The 21,636-nt window shown below is 33.6% G+C and overlaps 1 protein-coding gene across 2 annotated transcripts; it reads right to left on the bottom strand.

The window, feature by feature from the left end:
- Positions 1–454: 454 nt before the first annotated feature.
- Positions 455–19,810, bottom strand: LOC103718210 (glycerophosphodiester phosphodiesterase GDPD6-like). Of its 2 annotated transcripts, XM_008806917.3 has the most exons (8): positions 19,709–19,810; positions 18,885–19,063; positions 17,675–17,858; positions 15,696–15,770; positions 2,612–2,721; positions 1,862–2,080; positions 1,418–1,573; positions 455–841 (listed from the first exon to the last, which is right to left on the bottom strand). In XM_008806917.3, exons 1-8 carry the CDS (start codon positions 19,719–19,721, stop codon positions 605–607), a joined length of 1,173 nt encoding a protein of 390 aa, XP_008805139.2. In that variant the 5' UTR covers positions 19,722–19,810; the 3' UTR covers positions 455–604. The 2 variants fall into 2 exon arrangements, with proteins under 2 accessions (XP_008805139.2, XP_038982060.1); XM_039126132.1 differs by lacking the exon at positions 15,696–15,770.
- Between the last annotated feature and the right edge of the window lie 1,826 nt (positions 19,811–21,636).

The following is a 21,636-nucleotide window of genomic DNA, read 5'->3' as shown; positions in this document are numbered from 1 at the left end:
CGCTCAGCTACGATCACCTACTACTCAGTTTTCAGAAGACATGATAAACAAATTCTGAAACATGAATTTATATATATATATATATATATGAACTTAGATGAGGAAATGTTGATTACTGAGAAGTTTTGAACCATGTCCTCCAAGTACATTTTTCAATTTTTACATGCGTTTCCTAATTTTGCTCTTTCACAATCACAAATTAATTGCAACTCACTAGATAGTTACCATTTGAAGTATGTATCACAGGTCTTCATAGACAATTAACCCATTCATCCTTTTATTTTTTTTGAGAAAAATAAAGGAGCAAAAAGCCTTGTCCCATTTATTAAAGACCAATGAACCTGAGCAAGGAAAGAAGGGAATTGCAGGGAAGATGTCAGGGTTTGAAGTTCACAAAACCAACTAGGGAAACTCATTCCGACCCATTCCCAATATTTCATGAAAGAGGAAAACATGTAACCAATAAAATTTCATAGAGGGCAACAATGATAATGTATCTAACTAGATAAAAAAGAAATGGTTTGCAGATAAAATTGATTTCTTGGAAACTTTTACAACAGTTCATATCTGAAGAGCAAACGAACACCTTAGTTTGACTAAATGTTCATCCCCTGTAAGATGATATCATAAGTGAAATTTTATGCAATAAGCTAGAAGCATCCTTTTCATCTTTGGCAGATGTAGCTACCCATTCCTGATACTGATGAAGGCTTCCGGTGAAATCTGTGAACAATCCATCAACCCCAATCCTTTTTATCCAGTAAGCATATTCAACATATGGGTCCTGATGAAAGTTGAAGTGTAAGAACATGTTTTCATTCCTATAAGTGTATGGGTGCACCTGCAATCACCAACATCTGATAAGAGTAAGCATTTGCTCTAACATCCTACAGCAGTTGACCAGGGGAAATTAACATGGTGGCAAACATTACAAGAAACTTCAAGTCCATTCTAAAGATGGTACAGATGAAAGGCAGATGATATTAAGCAAACGATAACCAAGAATCAAAAAGTAGGACATAAGAATTTATGTTAGAGTGGTTCATATATATGTATCTACACACACGTATGTTTATGTATGTTTAACTGATCATTTGCTTATTTCAGAACACATTGTGATTCAACATTGCATTATAAGTTTAAACATTAAAATTTAATCCTGCAGATAGAAATATTTTGCATGCTCTTATTTTCAAATTTTCAAGTATCTTTCTGGTCATCTTATCAGATGAAGACCTGGAGAGCTGCCATATAGCCTATATGTAGTCACAGTAAGTGCAAAGATAAGCAGATTTGAGGTTCACACAGTATTCTTGTGAACTGATGTTGAGAAAGCCATGTTAATGTTTACATAATCACATGAAGCACTGAAACTACCCAATGCATCTAACAATGAGCATATGTTCAAACATCTCACCTGAAGATCATGAGCATGTGCTTTTGCAACAAGATCAGTGGGAGTAGTCAAATAATTGTTCTCTGGAGGAACAACAGTGTCCTTCCATGGTCCAATCCCAACCACGTAGTCTTTTATATATTCAAGATAACCATCTGAGGTAATTTCCCAATAAGACTGCACACAGCACAAGATGAGCCATTAGCAAGTAGGGAAAAAATGGTTCGTAATGTAATAAATCATCAGAGAACAGTGTCTAGACAACAACACGAAAGATAGTTTCACCAAATTATCCATCCATTGAGAATGTGAATCACAGAATCATCATATAGTATATAAACAAAGCATCTTATATTTCTTTTGCAAGGTGAACCGACTGTAAATTCTAATTCATCATTATGCTGAGTCCAAATCTCAATGAAAAATTATTATCCAGTAGAATATCATCTCAGGGAAAAGCGAAACCTGATTTGTATCTTGAGTTGGAACAGTGACATCATCAATTAGGAAGATCTTTGGAGAGTCTGTCATGTTTGAAATATAAATTAGAGAAGTTGGAGCAAAGGACTGTATGAATATTGGCTGCTTTACCCAGTCCTTTGACTTGTATGCCCCTTTATATCCATACTTCAGTAGCGTCTCCACAAACTTGTCCTCAAACTTCTTTCCATTAGCCCATTTGATCTGTCAGAAAGAGCAGTAGGTCATTCATAGAACTACATAATAAAGAGCAAATAAATCTCATTAAGATATAAAATAAAAACTAGTTGAAGGAAGTTGAACGGTTAATGTAATAGAAGTCGTTTAAGTTAGTCAAGAAATTAGTAAGTTGATTCCTATGGATCCTCATTTTGTATACGACAGATATGAGTGATACATGTACTTGAAAAAAGAAAAGAGAGATTGTCTAATTACAGAGAAGCATGAAAGAACTTGAAATCACATCCTTTGGTGCAGTAAACCGAGATGAGATATGTTGAATGATCTTGGTAATCAAGTCCATGTAATCAATGAGGTATCCATCGATCTCCATTTGTCTACAGTTGGAGGACAAAGCCAATACCAGAGTAGCCCACAAAATAATGTTATGTTCAATAGCCAGTTTTTATTAGGTTATTGTCTTTGTTTTGAAATAATAATAGTGATCCTAGAAATTCTATATTTCAGGATAGTCATAACTCATAATTTTAGTGCACAAATGTGAAGGTCACTTACATGCTGATTGATGAAAATTGGATTTTTGATCTCTGGATATATCCCAACAATTCTATCAGCATCTAGAGCAATCGCAATAAACTCCTCAAATGTGATAATTGGGAACTTCCCTGCTTGCCATAAATGAGAAGAAAGTCAGTTATTGTTATTAAGTCATGTAATATCAAATTGAAAACTAATTTTCATCTTAGTCACCCACAAAAGGGAAATGTTATAACGAAGGTCCCCAGATTCAGTACCAAGTATGCACCTAAATGCATATCAGTACAATACTGGTACAACATATTTTGGTTTTTTCTTTTTCATTTTTTTATTTTTGAGGATTAATTTAAGGTTTGTAGATGTTTAAAAGTACTGCATTGTAACTTTGAAGTATCCAATTAAGCCTTGGTTACTGTTTGAAGTACCCGGTTATAGTTTATGGATGTTCAAAGTACTTTTAGTTAATAACAATACTTGTTTAGTTTTTGCTCGGCCTACGTATGTAAACATCTATTCATGGATACTTGCCTAGAATCATATTGAATATTCCAAATATATTATTTGTTATTCCAGGAATTATCCCGTTGACAGTTGCAATATTTAATAATTTGAGATATTAAGAAAATTTTGCAGCATAGAGCCATGTGGTTTGGTCTTATTATGAAGATTTCAATCCTTGTGGACTCGTCAAAAAATAATAGCAAAGACTCTATGATTGCTCAATGTTTTTTTTTTAAACAAATGATCATTTTGAAGCAAGTCCATCCATGAGGTTACGTTTCTTTATGAGGCAGAACTGAACTATCATCTTAGATCCGTCATCAACATATTTAAACAATTGATTACTTCCTTTAATTTTTACATGTAGTTTGATGTAGGTCTATGTGTGTGGGTGGAGCACTTTTTCTAGGATATAAGGTTCCCGCATGACATGTTTCTTTATTAAACACGATACATAATATTACTATTAAGAGTTATTTTTCTGATCTGTTTTCTTCCAGGTTGTTCAACAATAGACTCCTCCCTTAGAGTGAAGTGGTGCATAATCATTAATATGCTTTCTCCATAAAAAAAATAAATTACATATCTCATTTGTATCTAAATGTTATTAAGACCTCGTAAGTGTTGACCAAAGATCAAGTAGAAACAAATACTATTGGATATAAGGTCTCATTTGGCATTGCTTTAGGAGGGATAAAAAGCACTTTTGGAGGGCCAAAAACTCTTTTGGATGATTTTGAGATGTTTGGTAAAAATTTTGAAATAGTTTTCTACCCCTTCCAAAGCTCAAAAGGATCTAGTAGGATTTATAGATTTTGGGCAAAAGCTCTGCTTGAGATGTGACGAGAAACTATTTGTTAGATGAGATGCTGGTTCGAGTCCCCGCAATGAAATTTTTTAAAAAAACTAATTTTAAAAAAAATTACAAGTTACTGATACTTTATAATAACAATTTTTGATGATACAATATAACATAATATAGTACAATATATTATATTATATTATGATAATACTATATTACTATCATCATTATTAAATTATAACAATCATATTAGATTAATATAGTGTTATTATACTATAATAACATTATTATATTATATTTATAACATACTAAAATAATAATATCATATTATTATTTTATAATCATTATATTTCATAATAAATTTAAAATTTATTATTTATTATATTATTAGATTAAATATCAAAATAAATAATTTATAAATTAAGAATACTTTATAATAATAGTTGTTGATAGTACTAGTAGTTAGACAATTGAAATCGCTATATAATTTCTTTTATTATCATTTCTCGATACTAAAAGCACTTTTTAGTTTGGTTATCAAGCAAATGCTAAAGTTCTACAACACTTCAGAAAATAGTTACCAAATAGTAAACAACTTTTCATAAAAAACTCTACTAGTGAAAGCTCTAAAATCTAGAGATATATACAAAAGCTCTACAACCTACAACAATCTCAAATGAGACCTAAATGGAGGATAGTGGATTGTAAATATGGAATTAAGAGTTCAATGAAAATGTTATGCTGGAAGTTGTTTCTGATATTGCAAATACTTTTGAATGAGTTTAACATTAGCAGTTCCATGTATAATTAATGTTTGGTAATGCAGACTTTTTGAATAATTTTATGGCATTTTATTCCCCGGATAAAGTACCCATCCACACAAGGAAGAAGAAGAAGAAGAAAAAGAAAAGAAAGAAAGGAAGAAAAGAAGGAGAAAATGAAAGAAAGGAAGGGAAGAAAAAGAAAAGGAAAGAAAGAGATGAAGAAAAGAAGAAAAGGAAAGAAAAGAAGGGAAGAAGAAGAAGCAAAAGGGAAGAAATGAAAGATGGGAGAAGAAAAATAAAGAAATGAAGAAAGGAAAGAAAAAAGAAAAAGGAAAGGAAGGAAGGAAAAAAGAAAAAGGGGAAAGAAAGAAGGAAAATGGGAAAAACGCGGCCCAAACCATCCTGAATTACTCCAAATCCGCTCAGTTCAGGCTGGTACAACTGGCTCAAATCCTTTACCAAGCCAAACCCCTAAACTAACCCTATACCATGCCAGTTCAGGTTGGTACAACCCGAACCGGGTAGTTCGGGTTGATTTGGTGTGCCTTTCTTATAACAATGAAAGATCACAACTTGCACAAAAGGAAAAAATTGTCAAGAATTAAGCCATAAAAATGCATGCTAAAAGTAACAGAATAGGTCAGTTTAAGTCACAGGCAATGGTGCCATTCAGGTGCTCTAATTTGATTCATAGCCCTAATCCAACATACTTGCTCATCACATTGGGGTGGCTCCAATTTTGCCAAATATACCCAGATTAGTTAATCAAATATAGGATATGTGAGGATGATAGTGTTATTTTGATGATTAACAAGCAATTCTCTAGAGTATGCTATAAGTTAAAATTGATACTTCATTTATAAGTTCATTGCTCTCAGTACATTTGCTTAATTGGAAATATATATATGGTCTTGTTCATTTGGATGAAACTAACCTTGAGAATGCAGCAAAGTGTGGATTGAGTCGACCCATAGGTTGATTGGGTCGACCCCGGCACATCGAGGAATCATCTGGCACACTCCTGCAAAAACAGCACAAATGAACAGTGAGTTGGGTCGACCCAAGGTAAGCAAGAGTCGACCCAACCTCCAAAGAACCTCAAAATGCAAAGGAAGAATGCTCTCTGGATTTACTGAGAGGGTCGACCCAAGAAGAAGTTGAGTCGACCCAAGTAAACCTTGAGTCGACCCAAAGAAAGGTTGAGTCGACCCAAGTGAAGAAAGGCTGAAATTCAAGGCTCTGAATTTTCTGAAGCTGACCTTGGGTCGACCCAAAGAAAGGTTGGGTCGACCCAAGGCAACAGAAGGCTGAATTTCAAGTTTCTGTGTTTTCTGAGAGGGTCGACCCAAGAAATGGTTGAGTCGACCCAAGTGAAGGTTGGGTCGACCCAAGGACAGGTTGAGCCGACCCAAACACGGGCTGAACATAACGGCTAGTTGTGCAGAAATGCTTTTTGGACTCCCAACGGCTATAAACGGCTAGTTTCTTCAATCCAACGGTCAGAAAGGACTATTTGGAGGTTGGAGAAGTATTTAAGAGGGAGTATTCATCAGAGGAAGCAAGCTTTTGGGGAAAATACATCAAGTGCATTCAAGAGAGAACCCTAGCAAGACAAGCTTCATCAAGAGCTTCATTCAAGAATCAAAGAAAGGGATTGAGCAGATTCAAAGAGGCATTAAGAGCTCCTTCCCCCATTGAAGAGTGAAGCTTCCTTGACCAAGAAGAGCAAAGCGACTTCAAAGCGATAATTTCTTTCTAACTCTTCTTGTTGTTCATATTGCTTTATATGCTCATCTAGGAGTTTAAATCTTTTCTTTTCATTTGTATAAACACTTTGTAAAGGTTCGTTGGTAAGCCCGCAAAACCAACAAAGGTTCGTTGGTAAGCCCGCAAAACCAACAAAGATTTTTGGTGAACCCGGAAAACCAAAGTTGTATAGGTTCGTTGGTGAGCCCGCAAAACCAACAAGGTTCTTGGTGAGCCCGGAAAACCAAGTGTATAGGTTCGTTGGTGAGCCCGTAAAACCAACAAGGTTTTTGGATTGTGAGCCCGGAAAACAATCCAACTGTAATCCGCAAGATTATAGTGAATTCCCAAGGGTACGCTTGGGGAGTGGACGTAGGTGCTAAGGAGAGCACCGAACCACTATATATTGGTGTGTTTGCATTGTGTTTGTGCTTTCATTTTCTCTTGCTTTATCTTCTCTTCTTGCATTAGATTAACTCACTTAAATAACCTAAGAGAGCATCCATTACACTTAATTTAGAAAGTTTTAAAAGTACCAAAAATTTAGAAGAAACCAATTCACCCCCCCTCTTGGATTGTCACCTTGGGCAACAAGTGGTATCAGAGCAAGGTGCTCTAATAGTACCCATTGATCTCACAATCAAGAGTTAAAGATCATGACAATCCAAGTGGAATGTTCTATAGGAGAGGGACAATTAATTGATAGACCACCTCTATTTAATGGCACAAACTACACTTATTGGAAAGCTAGAATGAGGATATTCATTCAAGCTTCAAACTATGAATTATGGTACATCATTACTAGAGGCCCTCACTCACTCTCTCACACTATTAATGAAAAAGACTTAGCACAATTGAATGCTAATGCTATGAACATACTATATTGTGCTATCCATGAAACTGAATTTAATAAAATCTCTGCATGTTTATCTGCTAAGGAAATCTGGGATACTTTAGAAAATATTTATGACAATATTCTGTTTAGCTCACATATGCTTCAATTACATACTAACAGTGAGCCTGCAGAAAACGATGTTGAATCTCCCAATCCGGAAGAAAGAACAACAAATGAAGAATTCGGTGATGAAAACAAGGATCCATACCCAAACACCGAAAAATTCAAAAGCTTCCTAAAGACAAAGAAGAAGAGGAAGCAAGAAGAAAGTAAGAAAGAGATAAAAAGGAAGAAAGCCTTGACCAAGGAAGAGTCAAGCAAGAAAATAAAAGTTAGGAGCAACAATGATGATACTAGCTCCAAAGAAGTACAAGGGGTAACTAACTTGTGCTTTATGGCACAAGAAGATAAGGTACAATCTGAATCTACTCTTACATCAAATGATTTTCAAGAAGAATTTTCTTATGATGAATTATTAAATGCTTTTCATGAATTGTATTGTGAATGTAGAAAACTAGCTATGAAGAATAAAAATTCTAAGAAACTAAATCTAAAAATTTCAAAAGAAAGAAATTCTTTTGCTGAAATACAAGACAAACTAAATTCTGAAAATGAAAGCTTAAGGTTAAATTCAGAACAATTGATTCAGAAAAATCAGAATTTAATTAAAGAAAATCAAAACCTAAATGAAGAAATCAACCAATTAAAATCTTTTATTAACAAATTCACTGTAAGTTCAGAAAAATTAAAAACGATGTTTGAAAGCCAACATGCTGTTTTTGATAAATCAAGACTTGGCTGGATTCCTTTGCTCAATAATAAAACCCTAAAGAAAAAGGTTATCAATTTGCCAAGCAAACCATCAAATAAGATAACTTATTTCAAATATAAAAAGATTGGGCATAAAAACTTTATTTATGGTTCTAATTCGAATAAATCAAATGGTAAAGTTATTACGATTAAACAAATTTGGATTCCAAAAGGAACCATATGCACTAACCCTCAAGGACCCAAGCAAGCTTGGGTACCCAAAATGAAAAATATGAGGGTATAGATGTAGGTGTGCCAAGCTACCCATGGAACAAATGAAATTTTCATACAAATGGGTGCATTGACACATAATTAAAGATAAGTCTCATTTTATTCATTAAATTTAGTATAAGGTTTAACATTCTACTTCGTGTATTGAAATTATCTTTTTTATGAAATTACGATACTCTCTGCATCAAAGTTTTTAAATGCCTCATATGTTAAATTTTATCTCAACGAGTTTAGCATGAAACTCTCTAGTGCTTGCATCATGATAAGAAAACAATGAATGGATATATATATAACCTTCTTCTTCAAGTTTACAAAAATCTAAATTTCCTCTCTAGTATAAACACTTGATGCTGATTTCATACCTTCATGTTAAAACTTTATTGAGCATAATACTTATGAAATCTTATTTCATTATTTGTGAAGGTATGAGTATAATTTATCATAATATCACTCATTCCTTATGTGATTATTTGAAATATATTATGATTTACTCTATAAGTCGCATGTATGCATCATATGTTTCAATCATAAATGATTAATGTGTCGTGATCATAATGAAAATTCTACTAAAAAGTTTTATAACAATGATTTTTTTTTGTAATTCTCAAGACTATTCAAAAATCTAAGATTAATAAATCTGATCTTTAAAGTGTCTCATTTAGTATAATCACTGTATCCTTGATTGAATGATTAATATCCTTACATAAAATTATCTCGAATTCTATTGATTAATGTTAACACGTCATGTTTAATCTGAGCATAAAAATATTCTAAAAGTATGAATATTAATTCCTTTGAACCATCTCCCATAAGTCAAATATAAAATCTTAATTAATCTAAAAGAAAATTGCCTATCTCTCTAAAACAAGATTATTTGTATTGAAAGCCGAATCATAACCAGAATTTTGATAGAAACAACTATTTAAAATAACTTGATTAAAACTTAACTGGTATATCTTATTGATAATTATTTTAAGCAAATAGAATCTAAGCTAAATTGCTTCTGAAAATAAAAAAAAAAATTGGTTTGACTTTGATAAATCTTCCTATTGCCTCACATGGGTGTCCTTGAACCATATTATTTAATAAAATTATCTCTTTAGTTCAAGTGACTTGTGCTTGCTTATATTTAGACAATCTCTTGAGTAAAGTGACTTAATATTCAATTATTGTCATATCTTATGTTGAGTCATCTAGCTAAAGAAATATATTGTATGAATGTTTTGTATCTTGAAGAAACTAATGACTTTCCTTCAAGAAAGAAAAAGAGTTTATTAATGATACAGGATTTATGAGCAAGAAATTTCAACTTGAAGGACACCTTGATGAAAGATACAATAAACATTCCTTTGCAAACAAAAAAAAGGAGAGAGATTTTCTTCAGCCAAGGGTGTAAAGAATCTAAAAGGTATTTGGCTTGAAGAATGCTAAATACACTGGTAATCTAAACTCTTCTCTTGTGAGTTAGTTGAGCAAAATCAATAATCTGAAATTATATGGTAGCATGATTAAACCTTTAATTGCTGATCATCTTGATATCATGCTTCATTCTCATGCTAGTGATGATTGTTTCATGGTGTGATTAAATTGAAGTTTACTTTTTCCTATATAATGCATAACCATGAAATACACAAGTTTATGCCTCAAATCTCTAATTCAAAATAACTTGTGATAAGCTATGAATCATTGGGCATAATGAAAATGCTGTTTGCATGATATATATTTATATGCAGCATATTAGATTAATTCTTTATTCTGCTCTTTCATGTAACTACTTGAAAATAACAAAAAGAGAGAGAGATAAAGAAAAAGAAAATGAACATTGCTCCGAAGAAGTAAAAGCTAAGTAAATACTCCAATCTTAAGTAAAAGCAGCACAAGCATAATATATTCAGCATATTTATGAGACTTGTGTGAACATTCTTTTGGAAGGGATAAAATCCGTAATTAATTATATTTAAATAGGGAGAGTTTGGAGTGAATATCTTGTTGCTAAATAGAATAGTTTAACATTTCTACATTGCTCATTATAGGGATGGTGCCAATGGAGAGGCTAGTGGTAGTACCCGGCACTATTTGACCCAACTATTCGGTGCAGGGCATATTAGGGACGGCACAAGAGGGAGGCTAGTGGTAGTACCTCGTGCCCCTTCCAACTCCACCGGATAGGGAGCAAATAGAATATAGAGCATAGAAAAGTAAAACCGAAAAATAAATGAAGATAATCAAAATGTTCATTGAATGGTTAAAGAAAGAAATTAAAAATTTGGAGAATGAATGATAAATAAATAAAAATATATAAGAAGGTTATGAAAAATCAAATGAAGTTTGAATCACTTGAAAACACACCTTAAGGATAAAATCAGTGCTAAATTGTATTTAAATAAAGAAAATTTTATTTGAAAAGAATTGATTTTGATCCATGACATGCTTGTTATGTTTTGCATATTTTGAATTATGTGTTTTCAATATTCAAATAGCAAAGATCTTTCCTAGATATAACTTGTAATGCTTTATGCCTATAAATTTTGATTGAAACATGTTATTACCAACAACAACATCATTTTGTTTTAATGAATATATTTTGAAAAATAAAAAAAAATTTAATTTGAATTTGCAAATTAGGCAAAATGGATTGATTCTGACATATCTTTTATCTTGCCTAACATTAGTACATAATATCCTCCAATTTGTACCAAAATTCAATATGAATTACAAAGATTCTGGATGTGCTCTAATGTTCTTGAAATATGTGTCTTCAATCTTAATAATTTAAGATGAGCTACAATGTAGAAGATGCATATCTCAAATTATAATCCTGAAAGGCTCCTTGAAAATTTTTATGAAATTCAGAATCTGATGTTGTATAAAAGCTTAAACTTAATTTAAAAATGCCTCTATCATTGTATTTTTGTAACCTTCATTATATGCTTCAATGATTGCATCATTTTGGGGAATAACTCAATATGAATTTCTAGATAAAATTACAGCTTAAGAAAAATAGAATAATTCTGATGCCTTGATTGCTTGCCCTGATACGCATCTGAAACATATCATTTCTTATCTTCAAAGTGTACTAATATTGGTCTGAATGATGTGTCTTTTGATGATCTTGATTGCAAACAAATATTTTTTAATATATGATTTTATTTTGATATTGAAAAGATTTATTGTGCTTCATATATACATTGCTGAAAAACCTTGATTAAGAAATTGAGTTCTATAAATACATATACTTCAATGGTCATCTATATATTTTTTTTTCCTCTCCTACATTGTTAAAGACTTTCATCAAAATATATATGTATATATATTATTAAAAGAGTGAATGATCTCAAGTCTAGAAATATTTCAGCTCACTCAAATGATTCTTAAAAGAAAGAAAATGTAAATGCTCTTGAAAGAATTTGAGCTTCAAATGAATCATTTTCTGATTAATATTTCAGTACATTTTCTCAAAGATTAAGAGGAAGCATAACTTGTTCTTAAAAGATTAAAAAGAGTGATTGCTATAAATTTTGAATAACTCTAGATCACTCTACATTCTTGATATCATAAAGGTTCAGTTTTATTCACGTTTATCATTAAAATCTGAAATTCAACTAAAGATAAGAGAAAGAATACTAAATGTAAAGTGGTATTAAACTTTGTGCTTCATTGAATATCTTTTGAAAGTTGGATTTTTATCTGTACTTAATTGGTAAATCACTTGTTTTGAAAACTAAGTGAAAAGGATTCCATTTGTCTTAGTATTGGAAATTTACTTTGGAATCTACTAATGAGCTCTTATTGGCTTGCACTTTAGTGTTTCAATCATGAGCCAATTCATTTTAATTGATTTTGATGCTATGATCTTTAAAGGAGTAAAAGAAAGTCTTTAAGAGAGGTTTAAAAGAACTTTCAATGCTCTGAATTTTATATATCCTACATTGCATAAATTCATGTCTTGGTATCTATGCTCCAATACTTTTATATCATGAAAGAACTTTGAAGTCATTAAGAATTAAGGATTCAACATAATCTTATATTTTTTGAGTATATAAGTTTTGATCTTTATCTGCTCTTATACTATACTCTAAAAATTAATTAGATTGCTCTCATGTTGCTATATACTTAATATATTAAAAAAAAAGGAGGATATTGGATTTTCATTCGTGCTTTCTTTGAATATTATTCTTGATACTCCTTGAAATAACTTGAAAAAGATTCCATCTACACTTGATTTCAAAACTATCTTTGGAATCTACATTTAGAGATCACTTCTGGCTTATATTCTAAATATCTCATTCCTAAAGCCAAACACATAGAAATAAGATATCATTTTATTAGGGATCATGTGCAAAATGGAAACATATGAGCATATATGCACTGAAAAACAATTAGCCGACATATTCACAAAACCCTTGAGTGAAGATAGATTCTGCACGCTAAGGAGGAAATTAGGCATATGTGATCCGTTTTATTGAAGAGATATAAAAGGAAGCAAGCAGTCTCATGATACATTCCTCCCATTTCTAAAAACCTATGAAACATGAGTCAAACTTGTAATCTATAGATTCCTTACTCATGTATCATTGTCCCAGAAAGAATTTATAAGGATTGGAAGCAAGAAAAATTTTTAGAAGCAAAAAGGAAGAGAAAAGAAAAATTCTGCACTTGGGTCGACCCAACCCAGAATAGGGTCGACCCAACGTTGAGTCGACCCAAGAAAATTCTTGAGTCGACCCAACGTCGGGACCCCACTGTTAAAAGGGGGACCCGTGAGCTATCTAGGGCACTGTTTACCCTTTGTCCTCTTCCGAAAACCCTATTTCTCACTCTCAATTAGAGTCTCCCTAGGCTGATCTTAGCATCTATATTTAGAGCCTAGGCTAGAAATCTAGTTCTCGTATGTATCTTGCCTTTTCTCATATGTATCTTGCTTTTTCCCTTATGAATCTTGTCTTTCCCTTATATCTTTAAATCTTGATTGTGGAACATTGTACTTTTCATCATTTTGAGCATTAATATATGAAAATGTTCCTATTTTGATCAATGAAGTCTGAAGTTTGTTCTTTATTGCATCTTTTCCCATATATATGTTTTTGATGATAACAAAAAGGGGGAGAAGAGAAGGAAAGAGTATATAAAGGAGAAGAGAAGGAAAGAGTATATAAAAGAGAAGAGAAGGAAAGAGTATATAAAAGAGAAGAGAAGGAAAGAGTATATAAAGGGAGAAGAAAGAGTATTACTTTTGTGAGAAAGAGTGAGTAAAGAAGTTATGAAAAGAAAAGAGAAATAAATGGGCAAACAAATTGAAAATCATATAAGAAAGCTTACATATCTAAGGGGGAGCAATTTGTAACAATGAAAATCATCAAATCAAAAATTTCTATCATAATTCAGAATTTGGCACATATAAATTCAGAATTTGGCACGCTCCTTTCTCACCCCGATACATAAGCTGAAACTCTTATTTTATCTCAAATTTTTGAAGTTTCATTGCTAATGAATTATAAATGAAGGGGGAGCCATTCAAAAAATCAAATTGGCAAATTTTGAATGATATAGGGGGAGATTTCACTTATATATATGAAAAGCTGAAATTCTGAAATTCAATCCCTTTTATAAACTGATTTTAAAGACAAGTATCAATAGGCTTATACTCTTTATTTTGTAATCATCAAAAAGGGGGAGATTGAGGATGATAGTGTTATTTTGATGATTAACAAGCAATTCTCTAGAGTATGCTATAAGTTAAAATTGATACTTCATTTATAAGTTCATTGCTCTCAGTACATTTGCTTAATTGGAAATATATATATAGTCTTGTTCATTTGGATGAAACTAATCTTGAGAATGCAGCAAAGTGTGGATTGAGTCGACCCATAGGTTGATTGGGTCGACCCCGGCACATCGAGGAATCATCTGGCACACTCCTGCAAAAACAGCACAAATGAACAGTGAGTTGGGTCGACCCAAGGTAAGCAAGAGTCGACCCAACCTCCAAAGAACCTCAAAATGCAAAGGAAGAATGCTCTCTGGATTTACTGAGAGGGTCGACCCAAGAAGAAGTTGAGTCGACCCAAGTAAACCTTGAGTCGACCCAAAGAAAGGTTGAGTCGACCCAAGTGAAGAAAGGCTGAAATTCAAGGCTCTGAATTTTCTGAAGCTGACCTTGGGTCGACCCAAAGAAAGGTTGGGTCGACCCAAGGCAACAGAAGGCTGAATTTCAAGTTTCTGTGTTTTCTGAGAGGGTCGACCCAAGAAATGGTTGAGTCGACCCAAGTGAAGGTTGGGTCGACCCAAGGACAGGTTGAGCCGACCCAAACACGGGCTGAACATAACGGCTAGTTGTGCAGAAATGCTTTTTGGACTCCCAACGGCTATAAACGGCTAGTTTCTTCAATCCAACGGTCAGAAAGGACTATTTGGAGGTTGGAGAAGTATTTAAGAGGGAGTATTCATCAGAGGAAGCAAGCTTTTGGGGAAAATACATCAAGTGCATTCAAGAGAGAACCCTAGCAAGACAAGCTTCATCAAGAGCTTCATTCAAGAATCAAAGAAAGGGATTGAGCAGATTCAAAGAGGCATTAAGAGCTCCTTCCCCCATTGAAGAGTGAAGCTTCCTTGACCAAGAAGAGCAAAGCGACTTCAAAGCGATAATTTCTTTCTAACTCTTCTTGTTGTTCATATTGCTTTATATGCTCATCTAGGAGTTTAAATCTTTTCTTTTCATTTGTATAAACACTTTGTAAAGGTTCGTTGGTAAGCCCGCAAAACCAACAAAGGTTCGTTGGTAAGCCCGCAAAACCAACAAAGGTTTTTGGTGAACCCGGAAAACCAAAGTTGTATAGGTTCGTTGGTGAGCCCGCAAAACCAACAAGGTTCTTGGTGAGCCCGGAAAACCAAGTGTATAGGTTCGTTGGTGAGCCCGTAAAACCAACAAGGTTTTTGGATTGTGAGCCCGGAAAACAATCCAACTGTAATCCGCAAGATTATAGTGAATTCCCAAGGGTACGCTTGGGGAGTGGACGTAGGTGCTAAGGAGAGCACCGAACCACTATATATTGGTGTGTTTGCATTGTGTTTGTGCTTTCATTTTCTCTTGCTTTATCTTCTCTTCTTGCATTAGATTAACTCACTTAAATAACCTAAGAGAGCATCCATTGCACTTAATTTAGAAAGTTTTAAAAGTACCAAAAATTTAGAAGAAACCAATTCACCCCCCCCTCTTGGATTGTCACCTTGGGCAACAATATGGAACTTGACTCAGCCAATACACCAAATTTTGCATCGAGATAACTCACTAAACACCTTGGTTATGATAAGATATAAAGCTACCCAGCATATTTACTCCAAAATGTAACTCACCATTGTATTGTTGGTCTCGGAACTTATACCTCTGCTTCACCCTTAATGTTTTAAGCTCTTTAAGTGTAAAGTCCACTGCAAAAAATCAGAATATTAGTCTATTTAACAATGAAGACAAAAAGCTGCATTAAAATTAGCTCTTTTTTAAACCAAAAAACATTAAATAACCATCTACGCATATTAGGTTTTTAGATGTGTTGGCATCACTGTTAAATTATAACTGGAAATCATCATAAAATAAAATTTTTAAAAAAATCAAGAACAAAAATATATTTTATTTTGATGAAAAGAAATCTCTTAATAGTTAATAGGTTATCAAGTATCGGGAAGAAGGGAAATGAAGCAAAAAATAAGGAATAGAATCATCCGAAGCAGAAAGAAATGAAAGAGAGAGAGAGAGAGAGAGAGAGAGAGTACTAAATATCATGGTGCTAGAAATTGTGAAAATAGATAAGTATAGATTAAATTAAGGTCTTAAATACTACTACCATATCTCATATCCTTCTATATCGGAACAACACATTCGGGTGCAGATAGTATGTACCAAAACTAGAAACATCAAGAAGGATTAAAAAAACTATTGAAATCAACCAGTATAGTAGGTACAATTCTGTTGGTATGTGTTGTATGTACCGGTGTAGATTGTTTTAGCATCCTAACACCCTCACTGGTGCTAATTTCGTACCATCCTATTCTGGTGGTTTTGAATCCATGATTAAATAGATTGACAAATACCGTTTTCTCTTATAAGAAAAACTTTACATTCCTATTACAGGTTGTTTGGTTTCACAAAAAATTGCTCGAAAAGCTTGTTTTCTTGGTAAACCTAATTTTCTTTTGTTTGTTCCATTAGAAAATTAATAAACTCGAAATATTATACCTAGTTGACCAGGAAACTTTGCATTTTTCAAGAAAAAAAAAAACCTATTTTCCCTTTTCCTTTTCCACTAAGTTCCCCACCCATATATTCTTCCTGCTTTCTAACCAACAACAAAAGAAGAGAGGTAACGTCCTTGATTAACACCTCATGAACTCCTATAAAACTTGAAGAGTCTTCATACATATAGAACCAAGTATATTAAAGAGGCATCTTGGATGCCTTGACTAGCTCTCTCTCTCCCCTAGGTACAATTCTTGTGATGTCAAGAAATCAACTCACATGATCATAAATCCGATTCACGTCATGAAAGTTGTCCAGAAACCAATCTAAAAACTACATTTTGAAAGTTTCTAGGTCAACTTTGCTATTGTAAATCAATGATAAGCCCCTTCTTCTATAGGAAAGTTCAATCATGATAGATGCCAATTTACACTCGTCACTCAATCAACACCCTTTGTATTCCCCAAAATTTAACATGTTAACTTTTTAATGAAGTTAGATGAATAATAACAACCAAGTGTTATCTCATAATTATGGGGTTGGCTATAGATGTATCATGCTAGCTTTTATTGTTCATGCCCGTTCTCAACTACAAGAGTTTCCTACCCCCACCCTGCACCCTACTTCCCCAATATATTTGCCTGTCTGTGTGCTCATACACATGCCTAATATACTAGAAGAACATTTCCACTTAGCTCTGTCGCTGAAGTGGTATCTGTTTCTCGACTAAATCCCCTTGGTTAGTACCATCTAACAAGTTCATTAAGTTCATTTAGTACTCTCTCACGTTCATCAAAGTTTAAATATCTAGTAGTACAAGGGACCTCTACATATCTAAATTGTTTTTCAGTACCAAGATATGACATATTTTGCTGGGTCATTGCACTGCATCTTCATTGTAAAAAATCATTTTCATTTCTACATGCTATTAGTAATAAGATAAATGTTATTATCAAGCTCCAAAGTTCAAACAAAAAATAGAGACCCAAAAAATATATCTATACTCATTATTACAAAATGAGTGATGTATATCACCTTATAAAGCATAAGGATATGCAGTTTATTCAACCCAAGAAAGGAAAATTGCAAGTTAACATACCTACAAAAAAGCCAGTCATATTAGACCCTTGGACTTCATAGGTTCTTTTACGATGAGCAAACTCCTTATGATCAGCAATATCAGTTGTATCATCAAGTGTTACATCATGAAAGCATATTAGTGAACCATCTTTACTAGCAAGAATATCGGTTTCAATAAAATCAGCACCTTCATCAATAGCTCTCTGCCAGAATGAAGAGAAAGGATAATATGTCTATTAATTTCCCAATTTAAAATAACAAAATGGCATAACTAGGATAGAACTTGTAATTCAACAAAATTTTGTTACTGTGACAATATGACCTGAGTTAATCGAAACATGAAATCTCATAGAGTAAATTTCCTTTTGACACCCAATCATCTTCAAATTGTCCAGTCCCTGAACTAAAAACTACATTTGTTTTCTTTTATAGATATGTATATATCTAAATTATAATAGATTACTTCTTTGAATCACAAAGTTAACTAGAAGACACTGTGCCATTATGCGTTTAAATCATTGATCAGGCTATGATCCATCAAGAAAGTTTGAATTTTTAAAAATTATGTAGTATGTACCCTCATTAGTAGGTATTTGTTTGATTGTGAGAGAGAAAGAGAGAGAAACAAGAGAGAATGAAGTTGATAGGGAGATATAAGTTACAAACTTGAAGGTATCTATCTAATATTCAGTTTCTAAATCCACTTATTTGAGAATATGGGATTTTCAAATCATATCAGAATATTTGGTTTTGTAATTGCATTCATCTTAAGATTTTTTTTTTGTCAGTTTCCAGATAGATTCATGCCTAGGAATCCGGAAGCCAGATATGAATTCTTGCATTCTGGATCATTTCAACCCTATCTCCAGTCATAAATGTTTTGCTCCTGCCTTACTTTATCAACACCAACCTTGGTCCAATAACTGTTTAAAGCAGCAGCTGACTTACAAAGAAAAGACTTAATTCTATATGAATAGTCTTCTACTCACTTTTATGACTGAATTCTTTAGGGAACCCTTCTTTATCTGTTTGCATCCAAACCTGGTGCAGATACATGATATTTAGAAGCAGGATTATGCAACCAAATTGCCATTAAAGCTTTTTTGCATAATTTAGAAGTGCACATACAAATCTGCTCCAATTACATAGTACATATCCAATTGTACAAAAAAGCTATAAATAATGATACTTAAGGTGCAGTTGGTCATAGCTTCATATGAAACACTCACCAAATATGCAGCAGCTGTTTCTTCGGGAAGTTCCCCATTTGATCCCCGATGAGCAATATTATATGGACGGGACGTCTGCAAGGGCTGTTTGTCTTTATAGTCTATTTTGCTTGGTAGCGGGTAGAATGGCCTCCCAACGGTCCCCTCGAACAATGATAGAAGAAGAAAAGGGAGAAACCCTGCAAAAGATCATCCCCCAAACATAAGTCTTCATGCCGATAGCCACACTTGACCAAATATGGAGCTTTTTAACACCACCAGGATTTTCCATTACAGACAACTGAAATCCAAGAACTAAAGTATATCCAGAACCCACACATCCAAGGTAAGAAAAAATTTATATACTTTAATCAAATATTATGTCGTGCTTAAGCTGTGCAGATTACAATTGCTAGTAACTGTGCAAATCAAGATCGTCAAGCGTGCTGGATTTATTCTTCTTGTTATTATGGGCCATTTTAACTTCTCTTTCTAGACCCCTTCTTCAGCAAATGCAGGAAAGAATAAAATAAGAAAGACGCATGAAGATTGTACAACAGCATGCCTGGATTCATATTTTGCACGGCGAACAATCTTAGCATTTCTTGAAGCAATATACCGCAATCATTCAAATATCAACCGCAAATAAAACCACAACACCCAAAATAAATAATACATACAAAACAATTCTAAAGGGATAACAATTTATTCCAAGAAAAACAATTTATTCCACGGAACCTAATGGACTAAATGATGCAAAGCAGAGAAACAGCTCTGTTCAACAACTGGATCGATGAGAACAAAAAGGAACGGAGATGGGAATAGGAGAAGGAATAGGTGCTTACAGAGGAAAGTCATTCTAGTCTCTTCTCCGCACCTTCCCCGGGTCGGCCCTCCCGCCCTCGCTCTCTCCGAAGCCCCCCTTCCTCCTTTGGATTTAGAACGTTAGGTGGCACGATGCCGTTATATAGGGGAAAGGAATAGGAATATTCGACGGGAATAACTCGGTACCTGCCTGCCTTTCTTTATTTCTTCGAGAGTCCATAATTTACTTCGGCAAAAAAAAAAAAAAAAGAGTCCATAATTTTGCGACATCATGCAACTCGAGAAATTAGGCAATCCAGGTCACGTGATGTCGATGCTGCGAATCAATGATGGATAACATAGTTGACGCGACTTCAAGACAACAGCAGCTTTTATAATAACTGCGCCCTGTCATGGGCTTAATATTTCTCGAGCAATAACCGTGCTCCTCTCTCTCTCTCTCTCTCTCTCTCTCTCTCTCTCTCTCTCTCTCTCTCTCTCTCTCTCTCTCTCTCTCTATTTATTTATTTTTATTATTATTATTATTATTATTATTATTATTATTATTATTATTATTATTTATAATCAGCTGCTCAAACTAATTTTGCATAAGCACCGTTATTAAAGTCAAGAAAAACAAATATAGAACGAGTCCAAAAAAATTTTCAAATGGGCGGCAAAAAGCGACCTATGCTGCAGTTTTGCTTGCCTCTCTATAAACATACATAACCTGAAAGATGCCACACTCCCTCAGCAGCTCTCCTTCCTTTAAACATACCATGCCTTCTATATGGTAATACTTTATTTGAGAACTCTTACAAATTTGATAACACTTACAAATTTTTTGATTGATGATTTGGCCAATGAAACGGCTCTTATAAATTCCTTGCACAGAGTTGTCTCGAGATCAGCCTACCATTTTCTTAGAATATATATACATATATATATATATATATATATATATATATATATATATATATATATTCTATTTGAAAACTGTTACAAATTTCTTGATTGATGATTTGGCCAATGAAACCGCCGTTATAAATACTACTAGGTAAAAAAATGGTTGAGATTATATGCAAGTATTATAAATCTAACCATTCTAAATCTCACTTTAGGACTTTCCCACCTCCTTCCATAAAAACGTAGAAATATTCAAGAAAATATATAATTTCTTGCCAAATCCTTCGGAATCTAGAGAATTTCACAAGCTTATAATTCTTTAGTGTCCTTTTCATATGCTTAAGAGAGGAATGCATGCAAAGTATTTGACAAAATGCTTGGTCGGTAATGTTCTTCTCGATCTAAGCCAGCGACACCCTCGTCATGTCTTCATGAAATACTCAAATTAGCTCATGGAAATATACAAAGTCTCAATGAGTTCCCAACTTGCTTCACTATTAGGTAGCCTATGTAACAACCCAGGACCTCATCAAAAAAGGCTAGCTGAAAGGTATTGTTTGAGTTCCTTGATCCTATATAAGTATTCAAGATCTTCTCAGCGAATAACCGATGTGGGACTACATATACGTCCGCACGGATCCTTACATACTCCCTCCGTTCAAGATCTGACGTTTTCGTCAGGTTAAGGGTTCAAATCTATTCAAATCTAATTGCAAACATCACGATAGGTCCGTAGTCAGCCTCAATGAACCCGACTGCAGTGTCCTTTAGTCCACGTAGGCTATAAGCCGAATTCGCTCTAATACCATTTATAACAACCTAGGACCTCACCCAAAAAATCTAGCTGAAAGGTATTATTTGGATTCTTTGACCCTGTATAAGTGCCCAAGATCTCCTCAGCGAATAATCAATGTGAAACTAAATACATGCCCGCACGAATCCTCACAGCCTCCTTCATTTTACTAAGTTTCTACTATCACTGCATTAAACCACACAGACCGCCAATATACACTCCATCTCCTTATTGTAGAAAGTCATCACTCCAGGAGGAGCTCTCTTTGAC

This window comes from Phoenix dactylifera, chromosome 4 (assembly GCF_009389715.1).
Source record: "Phoenix dactylifera cultivar Barhee BC4 chromosome 4, palm_55x_up_171113_PBpolish2nd_filt_p, whole genome shotgun sequence".
Taxonomy (NCBI): Eukaryota; Viridiplantae; Streptophyta; class Magnoliopsida; order Arecales; family Arecaceae; genus Phoenix; species Phoenix dactylifera.
The sequence above is the reverse complement of the archived record's forward strand: the minus strand, read 5'-3'. Positions and strand labels throughout refer to the sequence as shown.